General features: G+C 60.3%; 1 protein-coding gene across 4 annotated transcripts; it reads right to left on the bottom strand.

The window, feature by feature from the left end:
* Positions 1 to 277: 277 nt before the first annotated feature.
* On the bottom strand, positions 278 to 8702 carry PTMA (prothymosin alpha). Of its 4 annotated transcripts, none has more exons than XM_082767343.1 (5): positions 8562 to 8702; positions 4629 to 4700; positions 3844 to 3940; positions 1585 to 1658; positions 278 to 1217 (listed from the first exon to the last, which is right to left on the bottom strand). In XM_082767343.1, the coding sequence occupies exons 1-5, from the start codon at positions 8604 to 8606 to the stop codon at positions 1170 to 1172; spliced, it is 336 nt and encodes a 111-aa protein (XP_082623469.1). In that variant the 5' UTR covers positions 8607 to 8702; the 3' UTR covers positions 278 to 1169. The 4 variants fall into 4 exon arrangements, with proteins under 4 accessions (XP_082623469.1, XP_082623471.1, XP_082623470.1 ...); XM_082767345.1 differs by having other exon boundaries at positions 3850 to 3940; XM_082767344.1 differs by having other exon boundaries at positions 3844 to 3937.
* Between the last annotated feature and the right edge of the window lie 1064 nt (positions 8703 to 9766).

The raw sequence follows: 9766 nt of genomic DNA, 5'->3' as shown, positions 1-9766 counted from the left end.
AGTATTCTGTATTATTTTCCCCCTCCCCAACTTTCTCAGCTCTGAAATCCCGCTGCCTTTCCTGCCCTGGAAGCAGCACAGGGACATCGCAGCCCCAACCCCATTCCCCAACACCTCACGCCCCTCTATCCTCTCTCCAACTCTTCCCAGCCCAACTCAAAACCAAAGAAACGAAGGACAGAAAGAAGAAGTAAAAGGAAGAAATTAAGAAAAAAAAAAAAAGAAAAGGAACACAAATGAAAACTAAAAACAAAAAAGCAGCAGTTGGGAGGCAGCCTTGTTAGGACAACTCAGCAAAATAAAATTCCGGTTTATTGTTGGACAACATTGTTTCACACATACATCAAACAGGCCAAAAAAAGAAAAAAAATAAAAATAAACAGCAACTTCATAGACAGAAAAAAAAAAGAAAAACCTTTTTATCTTTGGCCTTGCCACCTCATACAAACCACGATCTATGGTACAGCTAAAGTACATACACAAAAAAAGTTACTGGAATGCTCAGAATAAGATTGTAATTTTTTTTTTTTTTGCATTTTTGTCTTTTTTTTTTTTTTTTTACAAGGTTTTGTTTTATTCTCCTTTGAGATAATGGTTTGGGCCTGGTCACACCACAAGTAAAGTCAGAGATAGGTAACAAGAGATATACACTTCAAAGCCCCCCTTTTGGTCAATCCGAGATCACTTAAAAATGGCGGACCTCCTAACAATATGTACAAAAATATAAAATGTAAATAAAAAATACAAACAAATTCTCCTTTAAAGTACTTTTAAGAAAGAAAGCAGGGCCTTGAAGTTTTGGTGCTTGGGGTAAGGGGGTTCTGTGGGGCGGGGGGGGGTCGGAGGGGAAGGGAAAAAGAGAGAGGGGGGGGGGGGTTTCTCTCCCCGCTAACGGGCGAATCGTTTCGTATGCTCGGTGAGTGGCAGCGCCGCGCCGGGGGGGGCCGGGGACAGGGGGTTCACTCTACTTGGTGAGGATGACCACGGCGGATAGGGGAGGAAGGGCTGTGTGTGTGTGTAGGGGGGGGGTGGTTGCGACGGGCGGGGGCTGGGGAGGAAGGAGGGAGGGAGGGAGGGGGGGTCCCAAGGGTGAAGAGGACGCGCTGGCCTTTTTTGTTGGTTTGTTTTCCTCCTTATTTAAAAAAAAAAAAATAATAATAATTTGCTGCCTAGTCATCTTCGTCGGTTTTCTGCTTCTTGGGATCGACGTCGTCGTCCTGAGGGGAAAGGTAAAGCCGTTAGGGGAGGGGACAACACCCGGGTGGGCAGAAATAAAGGAGATTTTGGGTCCCTCTGCTCTTGTTCTGCCTTGTCCCTGCAGCACAAATGTTCCTCACGGCACGAAGCCTCTGGCAGCTGGCTTTGGGGCTGGAGCACCCCTGCCCCATCCCACCACAGCACTGAGTTCCCAAACCCAGGGTGATCACAACCAGGCCAGCACATAAAGAACTGGACTGCATCCCCCAGGGGCACACAGTGGGAACCACACAGGCAGGATCCAGGCCCCGGAGCCCAGCCTGGTGTCTCCAACCCTGCTGATTCCACCCCAAAACCCTCTCGGGACACAAGGGGTGCTCTGCCTACCTCGTCGTCCTCAGCTGCCCGTTTGCCTGTGGCTCCCTCAGCTTCGTCGTCTTCATCGCCGTCCTCCTCCTCACCTGCACACGGGAGAGACGGGGAGGAACGTGAGCCCCCCTGGTGCTTACAGCACCCCATATCCTCACAGCTCCCTTCCCGGGGCAGAGGGGGGTTGTTTTAGGGCAACCCCCAGCTGATCGGACCCACGGGCAGTGGGGGAAATTGGGATTTGCTGCAGGGGGCCAGGCTCACACCACAGGCAACGGGAGCATAAAAAAAAAATAAATCCACACCTTCCCCGAGCGCTGAGATCACAGCACATAAAAAAAAAAATAAAGAGGAAACCTCTTTCTAGTGGCTGCTCCGCCTAACCGCTCCAGATTACTTCTGCTTCCCTTTGCAGCTATTAGTCCATCTTTAATGAGTTAAGAGAGCCAGAACGTATTAGTTCTGAGTCAGAACACTTTCTAATTATCAGAACGGCAAACAAACGCTACCCAACTTATCTCGCGGCTCCAGAGGAGGATGAGCCGAGAGCTCTGGGCTTTGACCCACTTTGAGCTCAAGTAGGCCAGTGGATCAGAACGAGGAGAATGAGAATTGATCGTATTTGGCCAGTTTGGGGGAGTTATCGGGGGGTTAGGGGCAAAACCAGAGGAAGAAAAACCACCGCAGAGCCTTGCGTAACGTGAGACCCTGCTAAAACGAAGCGTTAAGGCCGGTAAAGCTGGCTTTACACCGCCACACGAGCCACACACAGACAGGCAGAGGGGGATTAAGGTCAGCCCATCCTCCTTTCCCCTCTCCTGGCATATGCTGGGCCACGCCGTGCCCCTCGCTGCGGGAAGGGCCCGGATTAGCTCCGCCAGCCAGCACACACCCCGGGCCGGCCAGCACCATCAGGTGACAGCACCAAGCTGCTTGGGAGCATTTTTAGTTCTTTGAGCTGCTTTAAGCAAAGCAAATTACGAGATGGGACGGGGAGAAGGGTGAGGAAAGAGAAAATACCCTCGAGATCCCCTCTGCTGGCCGGCTGGGGGATGGAGTTTGCCCACAAGTGGTAGGGAAAGAGCTGATGCAAGAGGTGCCCGTGGCCCGTGGGTCTGCAGTTTTGGGGCTTGGATCACCCAGGGGCAGCAGGGACAGATCCTGCAAAGGATCCCAGTGAGGTATGGGATCCCAGCACCGCCAGGGGAAGGTGCCAAGCTGTGCCTGTGCTTCTGCCAGCTGGGGAGAGCGAGGCTGGCACTGTGGGACCGCAGCTCCCCGGGCTCCTCACAGCAGTATCCAGGCAACACTTCCACCCCGCACACATGCGCGTGCGGCACACGCATCCCCCTGCCTGGGGAGGGGAGGATTGCCCTTCTTCCAGCCAGAAGGGGAGCTGCAGGTAAAATGGGATTGGGACTGCACTGATCTGACCTCATGGGTAAAGATCCCGGGGATGAACAGAGCCACCGTGCCCAGCTCCTCTAGGAAACTGTCCCCAAAGGGCAGCAAGAAGCCAGGAGCACAGCACCACCCTGATGGAGGCAGGTTTCCCCGTGTATATTCTGCCCAAGTAGGTGCTGGTCCAATGTTCCTTTGATTTCCAACCCCATCTGCCCTGGTCCTCTCCCGCAAAACTACCCACCAGGTTAGTAGGTCAGCACTTAACCGAAAATTCACAGGGGATTAACCCAGTAACAGCTCATCACGGGCCTCAAGTTCATTCCAGTGTAACAAGAACAGTTTCCTTCCAGCCTTAACGGCGGATAAAAATAAACAACGTCGTTCATCCAAGCAGATCTTAGGGAGGAGGAGGGAAAAATAAGTGGGGAGTGCGAGAAGTGGTTCGGGAAGTCACTGCTGGATTGCTGGCCGCGGCCACCAAAACCTCAAATCGGGGGAGGGCAGGGAAACCCAGGACACTGGATGAGGAAGGGTCAAAGTCCCAGGCCGGCTGCATCCCATCCCACTCGTGTCTGTGGCAGCTGTGGGGATGGCAGGAGTCAAGGGCAGGTTTTTCCCCTACTCGCACGGCACAGCTAAGGCGCTTACTCAGCGCGGCGGCACGGGGCCGTCTGGCTGGAGGAGGGAGGAAGGAATCTGCCCTCAACCTGCTGGAAGGGATTCAAGGCTGACTTCACTCCCCGGCGCTGCACCAGGCTGCCCGGAGCCACCCCGGGGAAGAGATGGTGCCTGCAGCCCCCGCTGCTCCCCCCCGGGGGTCTGGTGGTCAGGATGCAGCCGTGGGACGGGGGCAGGGGGAAAAAGGAAAGTTACCATCACCCTCTTCCTCCTCGTCCTCTTCCTCGCCACCTTCCTCTTCCTCTTCGTCTACTTCGTTGTCGGCCTCCTGCTCCCCGTTTTCCTCGTTCTCCTTGGCAAGACAAAACATCACTTAAAAAAAAATATGCACTGGGGAAGGGAGAAAGGGGGGGAAGAGATGTTGAGCAGAAGCGCACGTCCCCACCTTTCCTTCCTAAAGCACCAGCCCGCTGGAGCCCCAGGCGCGCGTCTCGCTTCCTGCCTGCCTCCACACAACGCAGGCAGCCCAGGCATGAAGGATCAGGTCTATAGTAACTCGGGGCTGCAGCTCGGAGGCCAAGACAAAGACTGCAGAGGCTCTTGTGACACATTAACATGCAGCCGAGTGAATTCCCCCCCAAGCACGTTAAAAATAGAAACCCAACCGGTTTGCTCGTACGCAGCACGTTTCCCCATTCAACTGGTTGTAGGGCTGAATACACTTCTTTTTTTGACCCCCCTTTCTCTTGTGCCTAGAAGGCAGGCTGCACGGGATACAACCCAGCAAGGTTTTTGGGGAAAGGACCAAGATTTCCAAGCCCAGACCTTGCTTTCTGCACACCCAGCAGCTGATAGATGCTCAGAGGAGCTTCTGCTCAGCCTAAAACCCCTCGATGGCTCCACACAGCGGTGCCATTTCTAGGGGATACCTCTCAAGCAGGGCTGGGGACAAGCTCGCAGCAGAAGCAAGAAGGGGAAGGAAAAATAAAGAAGCCGTTGGAGCGAGGGCTGCCTCCCCCTGCAGACCCAGCCATACTCACAGCATTGCCGTTGGCCGGTGCATCTCTGCCATTTTCTGTTTCTTCAACAACTTCCTTCTTCTCTTTTAGATCCTGGAAGGAGCAGAAAAGCAGAAGAGTCACCCAGATTCCAGCCGCCTGGGTCAGGCAAGGTGCAGATCAGGTGAGGAAAAAAAAAAAACACAGTCCGAGAGCGCACGGGAGCTCACTCCCCTCTTCGCACTGACTCGCCCTGGGATTTATTTGGTTGCCACATTCTGGCTCCTCCCGGGGAAAGGAGGGAGCATGTGCCAGAGCGCGGCTCTCTGAAGAAGAGGCTGCTCTGTTTCACCTCCGAGCACACGGAGCTGGCTGCCTGCATACGCCGAGCAGCAGCAGCAGCGCTGGCTGAGTGCCCATCTTAGCACAGTCCACGCAAGCTCCTGCAATGCCACGGCCAACGCACGGGCTCCGCTGCCCCGGGGCTTGCAGGCGTCCACGGCTGCTCTCGGTGCTTTCACAGCAGGAACAAATCCCAGGGACTCATTAGCAGAGGCTGCGGTCTCTGCCCTGCCCGGGGAAAAAAATCCTCCGGCGCGCATTACACGCCTGGTCTTCCTTGTAGCGGCGGAGAGGAGACTCCAGGATCCATCTCCCAGCGTAACAGGATGGGGTGGGGGAAGCAGCCTATTTTTATAGCTGCTCCAGAGCCGTGCCCGGCTACTTTTGGTTCAAGCCTCCACCATGAGCAGAGCGAGAGAGCTTGTGTGTGTGTGTGTTATTTTATTTTTTTTTTTTTGCTATTGATCACTGTCAAAATGTCATGCCAAGTCGCTCGGCAAACAGGCTGAGAGGATCCAACTTTATGTTCCCGCATAAAGAACACTCGGATTTAACACTGGCATCTCTGCTCGCATCCTCCTCCCCTTCTGTTCCTCCATCAGCTGGAGCGAGATCCTTCAGCACAAGCACCACCCCAGCCAAGGAAAGCAGAGAGGCCCTTCCCCAGGGCCAGAACCAGCCCCACGGCCGGCTTCGGCAGCGACCACGAGGTGTTTCGAGTTGCTGGCAGCTCCCTGCTTCGCTGCAGCAGCACGGCCTCGCCCCCTCCTGCCTGCCCTTTGCGGCCGCCTCGCTCGCTGCGGGCACTTTCACTCCTGCTGAGCCGCTGTCACTTCCTCGTGGGAACACACCACCCGGTACGGGCTGTGAACGCGACCGCTGCTCTGTTTGGGGAGGGCTCAAACCACCGAGGGTAAGTGCCGCAGGGGTTTTAGACCACCGGGTTGTTTGTTCCTGGGCACGGAGGGGCGTGCAGGGACGCTGCTGGCGGAGGTGCCCGGGCTGCCCTGCCCCAGCGCCGCGTGCCAGCACCGGGCGCTGCTTCTGAAGCCAGCTCCGGGGTTACCACACCTGTTGATCAAACCTCGCCCCATCGAATCAGCATCCTACGAGGCCGGGGCACAACACAAACAGGCTCCTTCCTGTTTCCACTGCACACGCCAGTCCCCAGCCAGCTCCTCTCCACGCCACCCAGCTCCATCAGTTCTCACTCTGCCACCGACCTCTGCTCCCCCAACACCCAGGGGGAGATCGCAGCCACTTCGCCTCTCACGCCTCACCATGCTGCCGCCTTCTGCGGGTGTTATCTCGCGTCAGGCACTCCAGCACGAGCACGACCAAACATTTCCAAAGTTAAACGCTGAGCGCAGGGAGCAGTCAGAGTTTCCACGTCTCGCTGCGACCGATGAATCTCTCGGAAAGGAGCCGTTCACCAACAGCAAGCGCTGCTGGTCAGGGAACACCTCATTCCTGGGCACTCCAGCTGGACACGCATCTCCAGCCCTGACCTTTTCGGGGCTGGGGAAGACGTTCCCAGCTTAATGCCCACCGGGACGCCCCGGCACGAAGCCCACACAAACAACAGCACCGCAGGGAGCCCGCTGTGCCTCCCCCCTCCTGGATAAGGAAGGCGGGGGGGGAAAAAAAAAAAAAAAAAACAACAAAACACACCAAACAAACACGCACGTGCCCAGCACCCTCCGCACCACCAGAACCCGCTCACCGGGACTTCTGGAGCTAATTACCGGCGCCTCTAATTACGGGCGCGCCCAGCCCCTGTTTATTCCCCCGCGCCGCGGGCCCCGATCTCCCGCCAGCAGGGGGCCCCGCGCGCCGCCACGCGCCCTCCCGCCTTTCAAAAGCGCGCGCCACTCTCCGCGCCCTCTCATTGGCCGGCCGCCAGCGCGCCGGGCCCGGCTGCACCCCCTCACCTCCCCCCCCAACCCCTCCCAAGGCACGCCGGGAGTTGTAGTTCTCCCCCGGCGGACTCCGGCTCCCAGGGGGCACCGCGCGGCGCTCGGGGCCGCACGTGGTGGGCGCCCCGCGGCACGGCGGCGGCGGCAGCGGCCGGGGGCGGCGCTCGGCGCGGAGCCGCCGCCCGGGCAGGGCGGGGACCCCCCCCCCCCTCCCCTCCTTTCCTCCTCCTCCTCCCCTTCCCCAAAGCCCTCCCCTCTCTTTTCCCTTCCCCTCCCCGCCTCCCGGGACGGAGCCGTCGGAGCTGTGCTCCCCGGTGCCCCGCCGCCAGCCCCGGTTAACCGGTTTGGGTCACCTTGCTGCGGGGATATGGGTTTTTTGCTTTTTTTTTTTTTTTTTTAAAAAAAAAACCCCACCACCACCACGGGAAAGGGCAGGGGAAGGTGAACGGGGAGCTCGGCCCCCGGTGCTGCCCCTTCCTCCACCCCCGGCCGGGCGCCCCCTCGGTGCGAGCGGCACCGGCCCCGCAGCGGGGGCGGCGGGCGGAGCGGGAAACAGAAGTGAAATCGAAATCCGACCAACCCCGCTGCTCGGGGGCTTTTTTTTCTTTACCCCCCCTCTCCTTCCGTTACGTTTTTTTTCCCCCCCCTCCCTCCTCCCTCTTCTCGTTCACCTCCACGCTTTACCCCCACGGTGCCCGGTAAGCGGCCGGGTCGCGGCGCTCCCCCGGGGCACGATCGCTCCCCCCCACCCCCCTCTTCCCCCCCGGTTCCCCGGTTCTTTTCCCGTTTCCCCTCCCCAAGCCCGGCTTCCCCCGCAACTTTGCCCGTCGGGGAAGCCGAGCCCCAGCCCGGCCCGGCTCCCCACGGCCCCCGGGGGCCGGGGCGCTCCGCCGCGGCTGCCAGACAAAGGCGGCCGCCGGGAGCCGCACCGGGGCCTCCCGGGAGAGCCGCTCCCCACCGAGCCAGCCCCGCTACTAGCAACCGGCCCGGATCCCCCCCCACACACACACACACCGAGAGGTGCCCCCGACGGGACGCCTCCTCCAGCAGCTCCCCCGAGCAGCCCCGCGCTCCCAAACCCTCCTTTTTCAGGGGGGGGGGCTCCGCACCCCAAACACCCCGACACCAACTCCACAACACCCCCTCCTCGCACCTCGGGGGGCACCTCAACAGCACCAAACCCCCCCAAAAAACCCCATAGGGACCCCCCCCCCCAGCAAACCAGCTCCAAGTTTGACGGCGCTGTCAGCCGCCAGCCCCCCACCGGGGCCGGCTACCGGGACCCCCCCCCTCAATACCTCTCCCCTACGGTCCCCCCCCTTTCCTCCTCCATCAGGCACCGAGTCCCGGAGCCCCCCCCCGGCGGCGGGTTGGGGCCGGTAGCCCCGGGGGCGAGCACGTTTTTCCCCCGCACGCCGGAGACAAAGAAACGGGGCGCGGGGAAAGCTCCGCGAGGCGGCGGCGGCTCCGCCACGGAACCGAGCGGCGGCGGAGGGCGAAATAAGAAGGGGTGGGGGGGGGTGGGGGGGGGTAAGGGGGTGAAGGGGTAAACTTCAAACCGGAGCGAGCACGGAAAAAAGGCGCGATTTCAAAAATAATAATAAAAAAATAGTCATTTTTAGAAAAAAAAGCAGAAAGGCGAATTATTGGAAAAAATTAAAAATAAGGGGATGAGGGAGAGGGTGAAAAGGGAGTGGGGGGGGGGGTGAGGGCTCACCTTGGCGGAGATCTCGGCGCTGGTGTCCACGGCCGTGTCGGACATGGCGGGGGCGTGCAGGGGCGCGGGGCTGTGGCGGCGCGGGCGGAGCGGGCGGCGGCGCGGGCAGAACAATGCCAAGATGGCTTTGCGCGAGCCAGTGGGGACTCACGCGGCGCCGCCGGCCCTTTTATAGAGCCGGGGGCGGCGCGCGCGCTGCCCCGCGCCGCTCCCATTGGCCGCCCGCGCCGCCGCCGCCGCCGCCCATTGGCCGCGGCGCAAACAATGGGGCACGGCCGCTTAAAGGGGCAGGCGGCGCGGCGCGCGCGCGCGCGCGCGCGCTCTCGCTCTCGGTGGATGGATGGGATGGATGGATGGATGGGGGGGGGGGGGGGGGTCACTGCGGCGATGAGTTCGCGCCCGGCCTCAGCGTGGGCGAGGCGAGGCGAGGCGAGGCCACGCCCACCTCGTGCGTTGGCCACGCCCCCTCCCCTCCTCCCCGCCCCGGGCCCCGCCGTGTGAGGCGGCGGCGGGCGGGGAGCGGGCGGGCGGCCCCCGTGTGTGTGTGTGTGTGGGGTGGGGGGGGGGGGGGGGTGTGTGCGGCTTCTCTGTCCCCCTTTTCCTTCCCCCTCAGCCCCCGCGGAGGGGCGGGAGGCGTGCTCGCGAAGGGCGGCAGGAGAAGGAGAGTTAAAAATAATAATAATAATAAAGGGCTGGAATGCGGGGCAAACGGCGCTGCCCCCCCCCCCAAAAAAAAAAAAAAAAAAAAAAAAGGAAAACACGCACAAAACTCGCTCTTTTCGTCCTCAAAGCTCGGTGTCCCCCCTCACGTAGGGCTGGGGGAGCCCTCCTCGGGAAAGTTTGCCCCAACGCCGCCACCGCCGCCGAGCGGGGGTGGGGATTTAGGGGGGATGGCGGGGAGGGGGGGATGTAAGCCGCGCCGAAATGCGGGATTCCCAGCGATTTGCTTCTTTTCCAGTTTAAAAAAAGAGGGAAAAACACCGCCTGGGCGCCCCTCGGTCACCCCCGCCTCACACACGCAACGCGCGGCGGTTGCGGGCTCCAGGCTGGGCGCGCTGAGGGGGCTCCTCCGCTCTGCGCCCCCCCCCGCGGGACAGCGGCTGAGGGACCCCCCCTGCTGCCCGCACCGAGCACCGGGGACCGGGGCTGCCCCCCCAGCCTCGGGCTCCCGCTCGGTAACGGGGCAGCGGCGCGCTGAGTGAGGG

This window comes from Aythya marila (assembly GCF_965140915.1).
Source record: "Aythya marila genome assembly, chromosome: 9".
NCBI classification, from domain to species: domain Eukaryota; kingdom Metazoa; phylum Chordata; class Aves; order Anseriformes; family Anatidae; genus Aythya; species Aythya marila.
Note: the sequence above shows the minus strand (reverse complement) of the source record. Positions and strands in the feature narration are given on the sequence as shown.

Excerpts from the sequence above, each read along its gene's own strand:
- PTMA (XM_082767343.1), bottom strand. The coding sequence starts at position 8,606 with ATGTCCGACACGGCCGTGGACACCAGCGCCGAGATCTCCGCCAAG. Across the intron at positions 4,701-8,561 it reads GCGCCGAGATCTCCGCCAAG|GATCTAAAAGAGAAGAAGGA; the intron begins GTGAGCCCTCAC and ends TGCTCCTTCCAG. Across the intron at positions 1,659-3,843 it reads CGAGGAGGAAGAGGGTGATG|GTGAGGAGGAGGACGGCGAT; the intron begins GTAACTTTCCTT and ends TCCCGTGTGCAG.